The sequence below is a fragment of the Tuber melanosporum genome, assembly GCF_000151645.1.
Source record: "Tuber melanosporum whole genome shotgun sequence assembly, scaffold_6, strain Mel28".
In the NCBI taxonomy this organism is placed as follows: Eukaryota; Fungi; Ascomycota; class Pezizomycetes; order Pezizales; family Tuberaceae; genus Tuber; species Tuber melanosporum.
In genome coordinates, this window is record NW_003299106.1 from 21,000 (window position 1) to 40,641 (window position 19,642).

The 19,642-nt window shown below is 42.1% G+C and overlaps 1 protein-coding gene; it reads left to right on the forward strand.

Annotated features, from left to right (window-relative positions):
• Positions 1-723: 723 nt before the first annotated feature.
• GSTUM_00009602001 (uncharacterized protein) lies at positions 724-5,405 on the forward strand (the record flags this gene model as incomplete). XM_002840807.2 has 6 exons in its annotated part: positions 724-842; positions 1,202-1,665; positions 1,847-2,583; positions 2,668-3,431; positions 3,597-4,066; positions 4,124-5,405. The coding sequence occupies 6 exons, from the start codon at positions 724-726 to the stop codon at positions 4,741-4,743; spliced, it is 3,174 nt and encodes a 1,057-aa protein (XP_002840853.1). The 3' UTR covers positions 4,744-5,405.
• Positions 5,406-19,642: the final 14,237 nt, after the last annotated feature.

The following is a 19,642-nucleotide window of genomic DNA, read 5'->3' on the forward strand; positions in this document are numbered from 1 at the left end:
CCTTTGTTGCATTCTCCCTCCCTACCTTTCTATTCTTCCTACATTCTCTCAATTTCTACCCGAAAGCCCGTCACTTTGGCGCTGCACACTATCAGCCTTGTGAACCGTCTTCCAACCATCCTTTCCTTTACTGTCAACCCCCACCACCTGTCTTAAAATAAGGGAAAGGATCTGGTGCTTATTGATGATATAACGATGGGAACAAATATCACCCACAAGCCGCCACTGCCGATACCTGCCTCCGTTTTAGCCTCATCTCTATCTCCGGCTTCTTCTAATATAAAGATTGAACGGGTCCTGAGCTCTTCCTCGGTATCCACCAAACCATTCCTGCAGGCTGCTTCTGTGCAGGATCTCCTCCATTCCTCCAATCCTGCTTCTACTCCTGCCACTGCCATCATTGCCACTACTCCTCGCCACTTGCCTGCTTCGCCTTCAACATCTACCGGAGCTAATACAGCTGCCACTCCCGCTATAGCCTCCGTTCATTCTTTGTTACATCCTGATACCGCATCTTCTCCAATACAGCAGCATCAACATCAACATCTCCATCTTCAACAACAGCAACTACAACACCAACAACAGCTAAAACAGGAGCACCAGGAGCTGCCGCCGCCGCCGCCGCCGCCGCAGCAGCAGCAGCAGCAGCAACCCCAACAGCACGCCCAACTATCACAGCAGCCATTGCTATCGGATAGCCCACCATCGTCTTCGGAGTCTTCTATGGCAACTGCTGTGGTGGCACCCCAGCCTGCCCATGTAATGCAGCCCTTTACAAGACCAATCCGTTTTGTGGCGAACGATGGGCAACCACATGCAAAGAGGAGAAGAATAAGTGCTGCGTATGTTGCTCCTGATACTCCTTTCAGTTAGGGTAGCGGATGTTAAATAATATTTCTCGCTCTTTCCCTTTTTTTTCCTTCCTGTTTCGTCTGATGGTACTACCCCCACACTACCATCCCATCCGTGGGATCCGGCGATTTGATATTGTACTTGTACAGTTCCTCGCGCATAACTATGTATCCATCCATCCTTTTTGCATGTCGCGATGTGTATATATGTTGGTTTATTGCGTTACCTTATTGGGATTCCTCTCTCCTCCACTTCCTTCGTTTTCTTGTTTTTAATTTTGTTAATTTTTCTGTTGGGTTACACATTTAATGCTGACTTGCTTCTCCTCTTGACGGAAATTGCCATAAAGATGCAAGACATGCCGCAAGAGGAAAACCCGCTGTAGCGGTGAGAAGCCTATCTGTGAGACCTGTCGTCAAAACGGCCATTCATGCCTAGGGTATTCCGACCCCACCAATTCGGCGCCAGTATCATCAGCACACCAGACTCAGCTTCAACAAAGCCAGGCCCGCTCCGAATCTACCCCCACCGTAGTAACCACACTCACGGATAAACCGCTAAAAGAGCCATTATTCTCTCCAACCCCTTCTTCACCACATGATCGCCCCAGGAAGCCTTCAGTACAGCAGCCCTTGCCGAGCGAGCAACGTGAACTGCGAGGTACGGAATCGGGAGTAAAGTCACAAAAGCGGAAATCGACCGGCTACCATGATGCTGCCGGTAGAGGTTACGAATATGACATGGATAGTCGTAGAGCAGATGGCGGAAGTGGGGGTGAATTGACGGACGAGGGCCCCAGTCCTGTTTTGAGATGTTCGTCTCCTGTCTCCTTGCGCCCTGTTTTGTCCCCTTTTAGCCCTTTTTGTCTCCGATTTATATACCCATAATCCTCGCCAGCAAGTCTGCTTTGCTTTATTTTTTTTGTTTTATTCTTGAGAGATATTAAGGTTAACCGCTTTTTTAAAAAAAAACATTATTTCACGGGATTTTATAGATCCGTCGCCTCCATCACAGAGACTTGCACACCGCATGCCTTATTTCCGTTATTTCGGCCCTACGGCTATTGTGCCAGGCTACAAACAAATGGTTGTTGAAGTACACGATAGGAATAACATACCTCGACATTCCAGTCTTTCAATGAGTGCAAACTCTTCGGTGACATCGCCAGCATCAACATTTGTGAGTCTTGGGAATCCAAACTCAACACCTACGGTTTCTTCCGGAACAAACAGTGTTCCAATGGAGGATATCCCTTTCTATGACCCTAGCGACCCTGCCCCAAATAACCCCTTGATCGCCCACCTTGTCGAAACATTTTTTTCGCATTTGGGGTGTAATTTCCCATTCTTAAGGAGAGAGGTTTTCACTAAAGATGTTGAGGAGAAACGGGTTGAGGGAATATTGGTTGATGCAGTTTGTGCCGTTGCTGCCAGGTTTTCGAGTAACTCGTTGCTACAGTCACTGGTTCGGAATGGAGAAAGGGTACCGCCTAGCGAGTATGGTACCGCATTTGCTATTCGTGCAAAGAGTCATGTTGTTGACACCTTTGCTTGCCCAAACCTTGCTACTGTACAGGCTTGCATACTACTAGCGTATGTGGAGTTTGGGAGCAACAGGGATAGTGGACTTTGGATGTTTTTAGGAATTGCGATTAGAATGGCGCAGGATTTAGGGTTACAAAAGCTGGAAGGTACTAGAGGCGGTGCGGAAGGGGGAAGTGAAGCTAGGCGTGTTAGGGGAAGTAGGTCGCGCAGCGTGGAACAGAGCCCGAAGGCGAATACGAGTGCTGGAAACGACCGTAGGGTGAAGCTCGAGTCGATGGGGTGTTACGATGATGGGGTAGCTGAGGGCCGCGAAGAGTACGTGGACAACGAGAATGTAAGGGAGGCTAAAGCTAGGGAGAGAGAGCGGACGGATACGTTTTGGGCTGTTTTCTTTCTTGACAGAGTTATTTCATCGGGCACAGGGAGACCTGTAACGATACGCGACAAGGAGATTGAGATAGACTTTCCGCCCATCGAAGAGGTTGACCCCGAGCATGGATATCCACCGCCTTTCCCTGCTCTCATCAGGATAATTCAACTATACGGAAGAATAACGGACTTATTGAACAGTATAAAAGACGTCCATACTGTCACGCCGGATACCTTGAACAGCCTTTCGGGCATGGAGGCAGATTTAACGAAGATCTATCAAAGGCTATCCCCAAACCTTCATTTTGGTGTTGCTAATTTTCAACACTACGCTAGCACCAATCAGGGGGCAGTGTTTTTACTCCTTCATTTTTGGTTTCATACTTTAATTGTATTATTGCATCGTCCGACGCTTCTCATTGCCTTCGGGGGAAGTATACAGCAGCTGTTCTCCAATAGTCGCGAGTTATCAATGTCATCCGCCAAGACAATTGCCGACATTTTGGCATTTGCGGAGTTGCTGGATTGCAAGGCAGTAAATGGCAACCCGTTTACTAGCCAGCCAATCTACATCGCGGCGTGCGCATTCTTGCAGGAAAGCGCTGCGCATTCTTCTTCAAATCCGACATCGAGATCATCGTCACCGCCTCCTTCGGGATCCTTGCCGTCATTCAATGCCTTGACTCTTGGAAGCATGGCATCAGAGTCCAACAGCAGTACTAGTAGGCCTCCAACAGCTAGCCGAGGCTCGCCGGTCAGTAGCAACGGAACTGCTATTGGCCCCGGAAATAATGTTCTTACGGGTGGAGGAACAACCATCACCAGTGGAAGGGGAATGATTCCAGGTTTTGGGTCAAAGATAATGGAGGAGGGGACCCTGGTCCAGAAAATATCGACGAAGCACGCTTTGCTCGCCCAGGCAGCTCATCAGAATTACCAGAAATGCTATAAAGCGTTGAAAGCGATGGAGACCTATTGGGAGGGGGTAAAGTACATTTTGACAGTCATGGATCAAAAGGCAAAGGGGATTGTCGATCCGCTGCTTTACACAGTTGAGGAAATGGAAAGTGTCGAAGTCCATAGGTGGGGAGCTGGGGTGTGGAACCGTTTCCGAGGCAATTTAGTCCCGGGTGTGGAACAAGCGAATGGAGCGGTCCATGAGGACATAATCAAACTGGAGGGAGGATTGTCGCAATCTGGTCTCATGCCTCCAGGGGGTCAATTGGGTCTTGGGGTTAACCGGATACCAGAGCATGTGTCATCGCCGCATATGAATGGGATTCATGGGAACCCTAGTCAAGGTTAGTTTCCGTTTGGAATAACATTTCTGGGTGGTTCTAATTTGTTGGAATAAAAAGCCATTGGGTGGTCCCTGACTGGGACTACAAACTCTCCAAATTCAAACTTGACCTTTATGTTTCCTGCTAGCGGTGAGGCTGGTGTTTACACTATACAACACCAACAGTACAACGGGAACGCCTCTTCACCACACGCCAACCATCACGGCGGGATACAGCAAGCACAAGATCCACGAAACGGACTCATGACGTCTGGAATACACCCGCCACTTCCACATGGATTTGTTGGTGCGACACCGACTTCAACAACATCTCTAGCTGCGTCCCCCCAATCCAAGTACTCTGTGGGCGCATCGGCTCCAGCCGCAAGCGATGCCGAAATGCTTCTGGGGCTCAGCGTGGATCAACAAAGGCAACAACAAAAGGCTGCTGGTGTTCATCACAGCCCCATGGATGGGCTTATTATGGGAGGAGACATTTATAACAACGAGGAAACCGGAAGTGCTATGGGAGCATTCAACGCGTATAATATCATGATTGAAAGTGAAGATATCAACATGAACAGTATGGGGGCCAATCAACTGCTTCCATTATTGGAGTTCGTGCCCTATGATTCCTATCAGTATGGTGCAGAGGCTGGGGAGGGTATAGTTAATCACCACCACCATCAGCACCGTTGAACCTGGGAGACTACGCGGTGGGTGTAGAATTGTTTATTTCCTTTTGCCACTTTTTTTCTCTTTTTATTACGATTCCAGCGATATTCCCTTAGTTTCGGGTCGGGTATGATTTTTGTAATGGGTTTCATGGTTTCTCATCCTGCTAGTGTCACGGCGACGGTTCCCGGGCATTAGCACTTTGTATGATCGCCATTTTTTTCCTTTTCTTTATCATGGCGACCTCTTTCCCTTCCTTTCTAGGCTCTCTTTTTTACTATCGTATCTTGTGGAAGAGCGCCGACAAATGGATTTTCATTTACATGGGTGTTACTAGTGTCGTTTTGTTGTATCAAACAAAAATAAGGCAGGCAAACATGGTGTTGTTGTTTGGAGTTGGAGTTTTTCTTGTTGATTTATCTATTTCTTTGAAGAGACTTGCACTCTACAGTTCCTGGACGAGCACATGAAGTGAAAATGTTCTGAAAAGAAAATTAATGGGTTGACGAGGGAGGGTAAAATAGTTTGTACGAGGATGCAATTATTTTATCTTTTATTTTTGGATTGCGCGATTGGTTGATTCCACTTTATTTCGGTATTAAATTTTGATTTTTTTTATTCGGGATGTGGAGGGCGCATAGACTTTGCTTTCAATAAACCTTCCGATATCATACCATGCCATATAATATTATTATGGGAGTACATTACCGTACGGCACAGACAATGTTTATCCTCCCGGTGATCCCGACATTTTCGCAGTCAACAAATCCCCCACGTCTCCCCCCTCTTATTCACTTATAAACCGACCTACCCACCTCCCACAATCATCCATCTCACCCACCTCATCCAATAAAACACCCCAAAGACCGAAAACCCAGGAGAAATGCTTGTAATGTATTTTTACTCATGTACCGGTACTCGAGTACTCGAGTGTGAACATATTTGCTTTTCCTCTCCCCAATTCCCGGGGTGAGTAGGTTGGTAGTACGTTGTGCGAGTACAATTACGGGTGAATCACGAAATTCCTGGGTTTGGTTTCGGTCGAGTGGGTTGCGTGTGTGCGTGCGGGGGAGGGAACGAGAGAAAGGGTTGGGACCATTTTCTTTTCTTTTTCTTTTTCGTCTATTTCTTTTTTCTGAGACATGTTCTCCAAGAAGTGTCGAACAAGGGTGCGATAGGAGGGGCAGAAAGTCGGGAGTGTGGGGGGGGATTGGTTGTGGTGGTACTTGATTTCCTTGGTGGCCGGGGGCTGCTGGGGCGATGCTGGTGGTTGCGGGGTTGGTGCCGGGGTGGGGCGGTCAGGCGGTGGAGTAAAGGTAGGAGTGGGGAGTAGGAGTCTGCAGTGGTTTCGGGGTCATTGGACGTCACTCGGTTGTGATGGTTCAGCTGCGCGAGCCTTGTGTCGGCAGGTTAAGAGAAGCCGGGGGCTTAATCTGACACCGCCACATGCGAAGAGTCGGTCAGTTTTGTCTGCTCTCGTACAAGTACCGGTACTATGATATGTATTCTCCGGGGTAGGGTAGTGTCGGGTAGGGCGGCGCAGCAGTGTGTAACACGGGTATCCCGGCCTGTGGGAAAAATCTTATGGGAGGGTTAGTAGGCAGGTTAGATCGGCAAATGTCAGGTATCATATTTGTCGGCGCAGGAGAGGGGGAAGGCGAGCACTCAGGGAAGGGAAGATATTGGCACCATAGCTTTTATTCAACCAGGCCCAGGCCATTTTTTGAGTTGACAAGCCTTTTTTTTCCCTGACCGCAGGGGTGAGGTGCGGGTTGCCCGTTCTTACTTATTGAAACGGTATTGTTGTCCCTCCCTGCCGCCCGGCTGCCTGGCGCCCAGCCCGTTATTAATCCTAGGAGGAAATAGCCAATGAGGAAGTAAACTTGAATTCAGAAGTTTTCCAATAAGCCATGTAGGTAAGGGATGGTGACCCTCCCGAAAGTAGGGTAAAAATGAACCTATCGGAAATTGTCCCCTTTCTGCTCTCCGGTTGTCTGGTACCTATCAGGTTGCTAGCCCTAGGAGAAAACCTTCGATGGAGAAGTTGACTCGGATTCGGAAGCGTTCCAGTAATCTGTGTGGGTGAGGGCCGGAGACATTCCCGGGAGTGAGGCGGAAATAAGCTCGATGGAAGAAGAAGTAGCGGTGCACCCGTGCAATTGATGTCTGTGCCCTACTGACACATACTACTAAGCGCAAATTATTAGAGTTATACCCCGACTACCCCCGGTATCCGGGAGCACTTTACTATGGTTTAAGCATGCCAACACTGCAGCGTACTGGCTCGCCCTATCCCTTCCCTGGGAATCTCGTGGATTTTCTGGGTAAGATTTTTTCCCCGAGGATCGAAGGTGAATACCCGCCACAGAGTAACAACGTGTGCGCACATGTAATCGCTTGCGAGTTTACCACGTCTAATCTGGTAGGCGTAGGCTGTTGAGTATAGAAGCAAGTAATGATCTACTACTGGAAGGAGAACTTCGGAAAGTCATTCCGGCACGTTATAGCATCCCCTGGACACTGGAATGGTCGAGGAGTCTTATTACGGGACGTTGGAGTTGCCGCTACTAGTAAGATTGAGTTTTTTTTTTTTCTTTTTTCCCTTCTCTTTTTGTTTGCCTCGGTGGAGAGCTTTCTTTTTTCTTTGTCCTTCCGCTGTGCTTCTTCCTTTGATTCGGAGGGGGGGGGGAAATGCCCTAGAAGGGTTTCCAAATACTCCATTTTTGACTGATATATTAATAAAGTGGGGAGAAGATCAACCTGATCTGGAGCACGGGTGGTTGCGCAAGGAATCGCCTCATGGGGGATTTTGCAGAACTTCCCAGGGGGTCGGATGACACTGCAGTTGTCTTGAACGAGGCCTTTCCCCTTTTCCTTCTCTCTCTTCTCTTTCGGTCTTGCTCGAATGACCGCTGGTGATTGAGATTGAGAAATTATTTGATTCACTGTACATCATATCTCCAGTTAATAACCTACAATACGTGAACTGGACGTTCTGACCGCAGGTGGGACTAAACTCTGTTGCCATAGTTGATATATATGGTGTAACTAATGCGCTCACCCCGAGTACCTGTAGTACAAAAGTGGTACCGTTAGAGTACCGTCTCGGTCTATAGTAGGGCGTGGCCAACGGGATAAGCGGATTTGTTAGCGCATCACCGACAAGCTAAACTTCCCCTAACCGATGCTAAAGATACACATATTGACGGGATTTCCATTGATCACCCCCTCCCAAGGCTTTATTCTTAGACCAGGGCCCCCTACTCCTGATCGTTACCATTTTCATCTATATCGAGTGACTATGCATGACTGCTCCAGGGAACAGCGATCACGAGTATATTCATTGTTTTTTTTTTTACTCGTTCGCCTTGCGCGAGCGGTGGGGAACTGAGGTGCGAGAAAGATTAGGCCCCCATCACATCTCTCTCCTCATTCTCTGCTAAGGCGGAAGAACTTGGGGCGAAGGAGAAGGAAGAGTGGATAGGAGAAAAAAAAAAAATGATATTAAGGTGTGGGGAACGTTAGAGGACAATTGTTCATATAATCGCTCAAAACTCGCTTGAATCTCGCACCTGAGCTTTTCCGAAGAATTTTATGCAGAGTAATCGGTTTCGTGGGTCAGGCGGACTTAGTGCATGTTTATAGGCACTAACAGCCTGGATATCCACCAACCGACCCGTGTGCTGTGTGTCGTGGGAGTTGCCCCTCTCCCTCTGACAAGGCGTGGGTAATTTCTGATATGATACCTTGTATTCCTGGAAAAAAGGTGAAGGGCCGAGTGGCTATCCTTCTGCTGTGTTTTCTTCGCAACCTCTCTCCCTTGGAGGGAAAATTCTAAAATAATATTATGGAGTGCACCCTTCAATCGTTGAGATTTTGCCATGATATAGGGGTAGAAGTCAGGGATTGGCCTCTCTCTTGCGTTTCACCACTAAAAGTTGGTGTTCGAGAGCAAAATAATAAAGATCCCTGTGTATAGTCGTGTCCGTTTGATGAGTTCACACCCTGGCAACACAGCACAAGCCTAAATTACAATCCGATTAAGGAGTATATAAGAATTTGATTGTGCTATAAAGTCTTATATTATGAATATGAATATCGATAGACAGTCTGTAATAAGAACTAGTCAACAATAGAGCGGATACTGCATCCTGATAGAGGTGATTGCTCGACGCATTTAGGCTATATGTAATATCATACTGGGACTTTAGTACTGTAAAAACCCCAGTTTGATGACTTGGGACTGGCCCGGGATCGGACAGTTCACAATTGACAAAGTTCCAAAAATTCATGATAGGAGGAATATTCCTTCTTTTCAAAAGGTCCTGGAAGACAGGCTTTCTTGTATCAGAGATTGCAAAACGATCAGGTGAGGGCCAGTTCGTTAAAGAAGAAAAAAAAAAAAAAATGCAGGTTTTTCTGGTAGTATTTTAATATCAAATCAAAGAACTCTTATTGGATTTGACTAATAATTTTTTGTTTTCTTAGGGAAGTCATAAGGATATCAGCTAGTCCGCTAATGGATACCAGCTGGTCCGCGAAACCGTAGAGGTTAGGACTTTAAAATAAATCAATACCCTTATAAAAGGTAAGGGGACAAAACTTTCCATCCGGCACGGCAATGGCAACTTCAATACCATTATATATTTTTTACCTATGCAACCACAACTGGTTATAATGAACTAAAAATATAGGTATAAATTCATCAAATATAGGAAAATCTTTATGTGAAATTGCAGAGAAAAAAACCTGATACTTAGTATACCATCTCTTTGCATTTAAAACAGCAGCCACTCTCCTAGGCATAGTGTTAGGATTTCTCATTGATTGCTTCCAAGATATATTCATTCAACTAGTAATGAGTCTTGTTATAGAAGTAATACACATTATTACTTCTTTCTTTTTAAATATAGTAATTGTCTTGTAGTTGTTTCTTATTACTTTAAGAAAATACTATTATTTTCTTAAGTACTTCAGAGTAGCAACAATTGCTCACTATATATGTAATAAAGTTCCTGTAGGGTAATATATGAGGTGTGAATAATAAAGTGGTATTTGTAAAGATATATGCTAGAAAATAACTTAGGTGGTTCAACCTAATTTTATTTATACTTGTACTATTAATACTGATATACTTCAGGTCTGGAGCCAGTGGACCCTCCAGTTAGTACACCACTAGTAGCTGCTACAAACTACAAACTAACTAAACCTCTAGTCTCACACCTCAAACATGTCCGCATCATACTCAAATACAACTACTAAATACAAAACCATCAACAGTAAAGAAAGTTCTCTCCAAAATAACACTATAGATCCTGTAGTATGAGTCCAGCCAAGCTAAGTAGTGGAAACCACCCAACCTCTTGGTGTAGTCTAAGGTAAACAGAGTACTAATCTCATAAGTTTTCCATAAAAATTCCACAATCTAACTGGTACAAGCTCAGACTATCTGGCAATACAGCTATATCAGAAAACTCCATAGGCTGAAGCTAACTAAAAACTATACCTAGGAAAAAATTAATAGATTAAAGCTGTGAAAATTATTACGCAACCTAATAAAAGAAATACCTAACTAGGCTACAGGGTGAAGTCTGAAGAATCCAGCACAAAAACTCCTGAAAATTCTGACTCACTGTTACAAACCTGGTGTGGTCTGTAAAGAACTTAATGTTATAGTTGATGTTCATATATATGACCTGTTTAGAGGTGATGTAGGATATAATTGTAATTAAAGACTCATTTGTGTTATAGGATGTTATGATTATTGTTCATACAGATGACCTGTTTAGGGGTTATAGGGATTTTGCACATGACTTAGACTTTAAGTTATGATCATTATGTAATATTGGCATCATTAGTTGGATAGGAGTAAGTCTTATAAGACTTACTTGGATTTTGTACAGATAGCCTATTTAGTGGCCATAGAGACTATGTGTATGACCTAGGAAGAGGTTATAATGAAGGGATTGCTCATCAATTGCTCCCAGAATATATTTATTCAACAGTTAATAAGTCTTGTCATAGAAGTAATATACATTATTATTTCCTATTTCTTTGATATAGTGACTGTCTTGCTGTTGTCTCTATTGGCTTAAGAAAATAATCTTGTTTTCTTAAGTACTCTAATAGCCACTATTACTTACTATACTTGTTGTGGGTTTCCTGTAAGAGTGATATGTGAGGCATGAATATAAAGTAGTATTTGTAAAAATATATGTTATGAAATAACTTGGATGGTTCAATCTAATTGTATTTGTACTTGTACTACCAATACAGGCATATGACAAGTCAATGGCTGGTAAACCTACTGGTTAATGCATTTCTGGTAACTACCACTAACTATGAACTAACCAAACCACCATTCCCTCTCCTCAAACATGCCTGCACTATGCTCCAACATAAACATTAAATATAAAACAATTAATAGCAAAATAAGTCCTTCCTGAAGTAACACTGTAGACCCTTTGGTATGGGTCTAACCATGCCAAGTAGCCAAAAATACAAGACCTTTCTGTGTAATAGAAGTTGAGTGGAGTTTCAGTCGCCAGGTTTCTTGTACGAAAACACAATATAAAAATCACTACCTTCAGTCTGAATACTGTCTTGTAATCCCTCCTCTACAATAGAAATCCTCCTGGCTTTGACTACTTAATGATCTCGCCAATGGCCTAAACAATCTAACATCAACCTATCACCTAAAGACAAAGGAAACCTAGGAGTGAAAACAGACAGTGAAGGCAAGTAGGGTCTATCTCTCACTCATAGTGCCTTCCTCCTCCTACTATACACATAGTTTAGCTGAAGAAACTAAGTAAATCCAACAATACTTAACATGAAAGTCCAGCCAATTATAAGCTAATGGTTACATCCCACCATCCGAATAGGAGGCAATCAGTACTGCTCCTTTACTGTACTCAGCTATTACCAGCAGCCAGAAACACTTAATTAGAGATTATCTAATCTGATACACCTATAACTAGTCCTCGTAGGAGCTTTACTCTATCAGCCAAGCCTCAACTAAGCTACCAGGATAGATACTACAGTACCCACACAGCCCTCTCAGCCCTACAGGTAGCTAGCAACCTGTGAGCCATATGATATATCAGCAATAATTTATTGATATACCTGGAGCATCCAGTGTATCAGGTACATAAGGTGCTTAGAACATGTTATGAGTACTGGGATCCGATACCTAGGAACCACCAGAAATAGTATAATCGCACTTGTAATTGGAAACTCTGGTCTTCAACACCCTCCTCCTGCCTCATTACGGTACCTGCATATTATCATATATATTTATATCAGTTGTGTCCTGTGACTAAAACACCACAAAATAAAAGAGGTAGGAATAACAGCATATGCGTCACTGCTGTTCATTTGACCAGATTGTATCCACAGGATATATGAGACAGGACCTTCAGCTAAGTCTGGGAAGAAGAACTGAGTAAACAGATCAACTACTCAGGGAGTTACTAGGCTTCAAGCTTGTAACAACTTTGGCAAGGACCGTAGGTAACATGACGTTTTCACACAAAGATATGGTATCAAATGTTAAAAGATCTTAACAAGAAACCAATATATTCGCACCTACCTTAGAATAATTAGAAGAGTCTAGAACTCTGAAGAACACTACCATGGAAGCTAATGGTCTTCATAGAGTGTTACAACTGGGCCTGGAAATGTATCGTTATTGTAGGAATAGTTTTCAATACTAATAGGGATTGAAATCCTATTGCTCAGAGCAATTAAGGGTTGCCAACCATGGGATTATCTGCCAATCTGGTACAATAGCTTCTTGCGAACTAGCAGGAAGTTATCCGGAAGATATCTCTAGGTTGAATTTGGAGTTATTGAGGTTTAAAGTCAGGCGATCTTGGAAGGTTGAAATTACCACTACCTCCGCAAATACAATCCATAGATGAAACTGATCATTTGATTGTTAAGTGAGACAATTTGGGCTAACTCAGTTCAACTTGAGAACTAGGCCATAAGCCTAATGACACTAAAGGTTGAATAATTACTATTGGAAACAGTATAGTTCACAGTTAGCTTTATTGGAAGTCCGAAGAAGATGTGGTGATTTTCTGGGTCTCTAGGTATTTGCATCTTTGAAGAATATCTAAAGTTGCAAGTTATAACCAGAGATGTACATAGTTGTATAATTGTTAGATGTAGTTCCCAAATACTCAGACATGGAATATAGATATCAAAGTGCCTCCCAATCTTTTAGACATTATCAAGCAACAGAGAAGAGATCTTAATAATATAATATAGTTTTACGCTTCTATTCTACTTTACCTTTATCACTTCATTCTTTGTAGTCTTAAATAAAATAAGTATACATTTTGAGCCTTTCGGGACAATCTCTATTTACAGATATAAATCTTGGTTGGCCTAGACAAATCTGGGTCTTTACAGGTTATTTCCGCCTAACTGTCAATTTGGGAGTTATCCTGAGTTACTCGACAGTGAGTCTGCATAGAGTTACTCTATCTTCAGATCAGAGTTATCCTGCCTTGGGCCCTGAGTTATCCTGCTGTAGAGGCAAGTTACCCTACCTTAAAAGTAACTTGTTATGCAGGGCTTTGGGGGAAGTTGCTAGATTGTTTATCATGTGAAACTACATAGGATATTTGAATCTCAAGTTGAGTAGATCACTCCTGCACAACCAGTTCAGCTCTGAGTAAGCTGTAACTTGAGGGAGTGGTGGTTAACACCCCCATCTGGCCTTATTATAAGTCTCTAGCATCATAGGTGACAGTTTGGAGAGTTGATGTCAGTCTAGTAGAAGTCTACTGGTAGAGATGCTCTTGCAACAGTGATTACGCTCACGCCATCTTGTCCACTAGAGGTGGTCCTTATGATATATAAGGGAATAGGATGAACCTGTAAAATTCTCTCAAGGTAGTCTCATGTAAAATGAACCAGAGCTGACAGAATAATCCCACTGTAAAGCTAGAGGTTGTATGTGATGTTACTGGAGGCCTATAGGCGAGGTAATCAAAGTCCTTTGCTGTAAAAGTGTAATAGTATAAGAGAACTATTAAGTACTCTAAGATACTAGTCCGAGGTTACAATGAGACCTACTCTTATGAGGATTGACTGTGTGTAGTGCCTATTGGTAGTCAACCTCTGAAGGGATTAATTAGGGGAGCTACATGGCTATCATCTGGAATGATATAGCATAGAGTCGAACCGGATTGATGTTCTAGGATCACAGATACTTGTAGAAGACTAAGTATATATAGGTAGAGGATTCCATTGTTGGTATAGAATCTGCTCAGACATGACAGCCTACCACTAACATGTTTGTGATAATAAGAGTTTTTACTCCTGCTGTTGCATTGTAGATACAGTTGCTAAAACACTTCTATAGAGTGGATATTAGCAAACCATAGAGTAGTCTAGTTTGCTATGGGGGATCTTTGGTCCGACCAGTAGAGGTTAGCTGGACAGCCTAAGGGAGTTGTGTACTTGTAAATGTAAAGTAGTGATGAAGAGCAACTGGCAATATATGAAATCTACTTAAGTATATGAGAGTTCTCCTCTACTTTGGCAATCAACTACCTCTCGAAATCAGGACTTAATTGAGTAAAGCTGTGGCTTAATGAAATCATGTTTTATCATTTGGTTTCTGCAAACTCTACTGTTCAGACTCAGAAGTTGTATTTTATTAATTTCTACAAGAATTCATCTCAGTGCTGTCGCAATCTTAGGATCCATCTTCCTAGTGAAAGTCTCCTTCACACAGCTGAAGGGGAAGGATGAAAAATCCTAGTAGAAAGTAATCTTGATGCAGAAAGAGACATTGAGAGAAACACTTTCCTGGCAAGAAGAGGGAATTAGAAAGCTACAGGAAGAGTTTAGAGCGGAAAGGGAATAAAGAAAGAGAATAGAGTACATACTCAGATATGAGAATGAGGTTGTGAAAAGACCAACCTGAAGGATTGACTGAGAAGCTTCAGTATGAAATAAGATAAGACTAATAGGACTAGGTCTTGGCAAGGAGGAGATAGTATTACAAATACAGTATGGTTTGTAAAGAATTTTATATATTTTAATTGATGTTCATATACATGACCTGTTTAGGGGTAATATGGAATACAGTTTTGATTAATACCTCATTTGATTCATATAATATTATAATTATTATTTGTACATATAACCTGTTTAGAGGTCATGTGGATTTAACAAATAACTTTGACTTTAAATAATGATTGTTATGTTATATTGAGATTGTTAGTTACATTGGAATAAGTCTTATAAGGCTTATTTATATTTTGCATACATGACCAGTTTAGGGCTTATGGGGCTATTTGGACAACCTAGAAAGAGGTCATGAGGACAAAGGATCATGAAGTCATATGGGTCGCAGCTAAAATTCATATGACTATTAGATTTTTAAGCGGGTTGTGAGAAGGTCTATATAAGGCAATAGGTTTGACGTTTGAAGTAAATCTTTAAGCAACTACCTAATTTCTTTCTTATATTCTTCCTTTAGCCTCAAGCTAGCTTTAATGCCCATAATAGTTCATGATACTAGGCAGGTATCTCAGTTTCCTCAGTATCTTGGTGTTGGAGATTGTTGTATGGTCTGAGGTTTGTTTGTTCTTTTTTGCACCTCTTATTGTTTGCCCAGAATCTCACAATGCTGGTACTTCAAGCCATTTAACAGTGTTACTTACAGACATCTTTTACTAAAATTTCTTTAGCTTTCAGTCTATTGCCTGCTCACAGGATTTACATTCGATTGGTAGCATCTAATTATACTTAGAGGTATCACTCGTATTGTTCTTTGGGCTGGCTTTTGTTTCTTGTCCAGTTCTAACTGAGTCTTTAGTTTCTAGCGATATAAAATCCCTACAGGATAACTTGATAACCATCCCATATCTTCAACACAGCATATGATCATATTATTCCTCATCTGGCAAGAGCAGTACCTACCCTGCCCTTCTATATTACTTCAGATTTTTACTGTCAGAATCCTAAGCTGTTATTTATTACTATTCTTACGTTCACAATACATGCGGCATTTATAGTGGTTCTATCAGTTGTTAACTTCTCCATTTAGTGGGGACCACTTTGTGTAACTAGGGCTTCCTCTGGGAAGATGGATCCTGAGGATACTAATGCACTGAGATGATTTCTTCAGGGAATAAATAAAATAAAATTTTAATGTCTCAGTAGTCAAGTTTGAAGAAACAAAACAGCAAAACTTAATATCATTAAGCCACAGCTTTACGCAATTAAGTCCTTGATCTTGAGAGGTAGTTGATTGCCAGAGTTGAGGAGAACTTTTATATACTTAAGTAGATTAAATATACTACAGTTGCTCTCCATCACTACTTTACATTCATGAGCACCAAACTCCCTTGTGCCATCTAGCCAATTTTTACATGTCAGACTAAAAACATTCTGTAGCGAACTAGACTACTCAGTAGTTTGCTAACATCTAACTGACTGAAGTGTTTTAGCAGCTGCATCTATAAGGTAACTACAGGAGTAAATAGCCTTCATATCACAGCCATATTAGTAGTGAGCTGACATGCTCGAGCGAATGCAATACCAACTATGGAACTCTCTACCCATATACATTGAGTCTTCTTACAAGTATCCACAGCCCCGAAATATTTATCCACTTCTACTCTATTTCATATCATTCCAGATGATGGCTACATGCTCCCCCAGTAGACCTATTTAGTAGTTGAATACCAATAGGTACTATCCACAATCAACCTTCCTAGAAGTAGGTCTTATTGTAACATCAGACTAAAGTCTTTGAGTTCTTAACAATTCTCCAATACTATTACACTTTCGGGGCAACAGACTTCGGTAACCTCACATACTACTTTTAATTCCAAAGTGTTATTACTCTATCAGCTCTAGTCCATTTTGCATGAAACCTCTGAGAGGTCTTCTCCAGGTTCTCCTCTTCCCGTTTGTATATCCTGCACACAACCTTCAGTCGACTAGACAGTGTGAGTATATAGAGTATTACAGGGGCATAAATACATGGAGACTTTTACTAGACTTACAGTAACACTCCAGGCAGTAGTCCATGACACTATGGACTTATAACAAGGCAGGTGGGGGGTGTTAACTACTACACCTACAAATTACACCTTGTTCAGAGCTTAACTAATTGTGCAGGAGTAATCTGTACAGCCTGAGATTAGAATACCCTGAGTAGTTTCACGTGATAAACTATCTAGCAACTTCTGCTGAAGTCTGGCGTAATAAGTTACATTCAAGCCTGAGTAACTTGGCTCTATAGCATGGTAACCCAGGGCCCAATGTAGGGTAACTCTGGTCTACAGATAGGATTACAGTATCCTGAGTTACCTTACACAGTAGGGTAATGCTACCGAGACTCACAGTTGAGCAATCCAGGGCCACTCCTAAATTGACTACTTGGATTACTCTAAGCAGTAGGATAACCTCTGCTCCTTACTAGTACCTCCGTACTTCTTAGTATCATATAGCATGTCTGACTGAGGTACCTAATTAACAGTACACCTACTGGGTAAACTCTGGTCTACCACTATTTCTACCACCATAGTCTCTTCATACTGGTATGGGTATATGGTTAACTAACTGTGATAGTACTCTATGGAGTCTCATTATACTTTTACCCCCAATCTTTTTACCTCCTGGTTTGAGTTTCCCAATTTGCTTAGGGGTGGTGTAGGGTAATTTGTTGCTGGACTACACTTAGTCAGATGTAGTATTCAGTGTATTTGTAGATGGTAGTTGGTGGTTCCATACTTTGCAAGTAGGGCCTACCTTCTATTTGTGTCATTTTCTATCCATGCATTCATCCTCTCCAGAATGCCAGTTCAGGCATCTTTCAGCCCTTAGTTTCAATGATTCTTTAATAGCTGGTAGTGGTGGCTACCTGTTCTACTCTCCACTTTTTTTTTTGGCTCTTAGCTTCCGCTGTTGGGCCCCTTCCTGGTTGTTTGGTTTCAAGTATTAGGACTGTAGTGTAGTGGCCAAATGATAGCTATCTGCTATGACTGATTATACAATAGCTTATAGCTCATGGGCGGCTTGTTGCATATGAGGCTGAGAAGGCTGGATAGGTACTGTGGCATCTGACTTGGTAGTTTGATTAGGGCTAGGCTGATGGGATGAGGCTCCTGCAAAGACTAATCTGGGGTGTGTTAAGTTAGTCGATCTCTAATTAAGAGTTTCCAGCTGCTGGTGACTGCTGTGTACTGTAAAGAAACCTTACTGATAGCAACCTGTTTGCATAGTACCATGTAATTATAGACTTGGTCTTTGCTGGGCTTTTGGATTGGTAGTTAGAATGTTTTTTGATTTCCTTGATTGGGCCACAGGTATGGTAGGAGGAGGAAGCTACCACTGGTAGGAGATAGGTCCTACTGGCCTTAGTAGTCTTTTGCTACTTCAGGGCTTTCTTTGTCTTGGAGTATTGGGTAGTTGTTAGGTTGTTTTGGTCTTGGACAAGATCTGTCAAGCTAATTGGTATATTTTTATATATTAAAAGACTATAATATCACATGGGAAAAAGGCAAGTGAGTGGATCTAAAAACTATCAAACTTGTTGTATGCTGGATTCAATTTCTAGATCTCCTCTTCAGAAGCTATAACTGGCCAGATACAAGACAGAATACCCTTAGGATTATTTAAGCTACTTTGGTGACTGGTTCACCTACATGGAAAAAACCTTAGTAGTAATAGGATCTTGGTTAGTTACTTTGTAAATACCCTTATTCTAGGATATATATTCAGGTTAATTGCCTGGCCTCATAAGAGTAGCAAGATAGTATAGGCTATACTTGAGATATATCTTCGTTAGATCGGACAATATCAAGCTGATGGAAGTGGTAATAAGAAACTTCTCCTAGGTAGTGGCAAGTGTACCTTAGTTAGAAGAGTGAGCCATAACTTAGAGAAGTAAGTTGCTCCTTGTCTACTTTGTAGTGTCTTGCTAGTCTCCTCTTGTGAGTTCACCTTTAGCTATTAGGGCTGGGCTTCTTGTTGTAAATCTTGATCAAAAGGCTTCAGCTCACACTACTAGAAATTTGTGAGTGGCAGTTATTGGTAAACTTATAAGCATTATTAAGATACAGATTTGAGAAGGTCGGCTGAAGGAAAGCTTCGCTCTACTAGTTAAGAATCATTACAGTTTTTTTAAACTTAAGAGGATAGAAGTGATTACAGTGCTGGCAACTGCTTTACTATGTTCTGAGTTTGCTGTCCCTGCTACAGCTGGCTGTTCTATCCTTTATGTAAGACTTAGAGTGAAAAATACAATTATCACTCTTAACTAGCTATTAGAGCTTGCCATTAGGCTTTGAAAACTATGAAGGGCATTAAGCTCCTGTGAGTCTAGTCAGATACCCATTGAGTTGCCTTGGCCAGGAAGATTTCTATTGTGAAGGAGGGATATCAGCTGGTATTTAAACCAGAGGTGGTCATTTTATATTGGATTTTAGTATGGGGAACTTGAGGGACAGGTAATCTGCTTAGCATCAACTCTGCAGGAAGGTCTTGTAGCTTTGGCTACTTGGCTTGATTGGGTACATACTGGAGGGTCAATGGAATTTACTTCGAGGAGGGCTTTCTTTACTAGAGATAGTTTTGTATTTAGTGTTCATGTTGAGACATAACATGGATATGTTTGGGGAATGGGACCAGAGGTTTAGTTAGTTTGTAGTTAGTGGTAATTACTGTGTAACCGGTACGGGTACTCGGTTATTGGTTTTGTTTTATATTTTGTTTTATGTTTTGTTTTAAGTATCGCTTTGATACTTGGTTTGTTTTAAGTATCGTTTGATACTTGGTTTTGTTTTATGTTTTTAAGTATCGCTTTGATACTTGGTTTTATTTTATGTTTTGTTTTATGTTTTGTTTTAAGTATCGCTTTGATACTTTGGTTGTTTTATGTTTTGTTTTT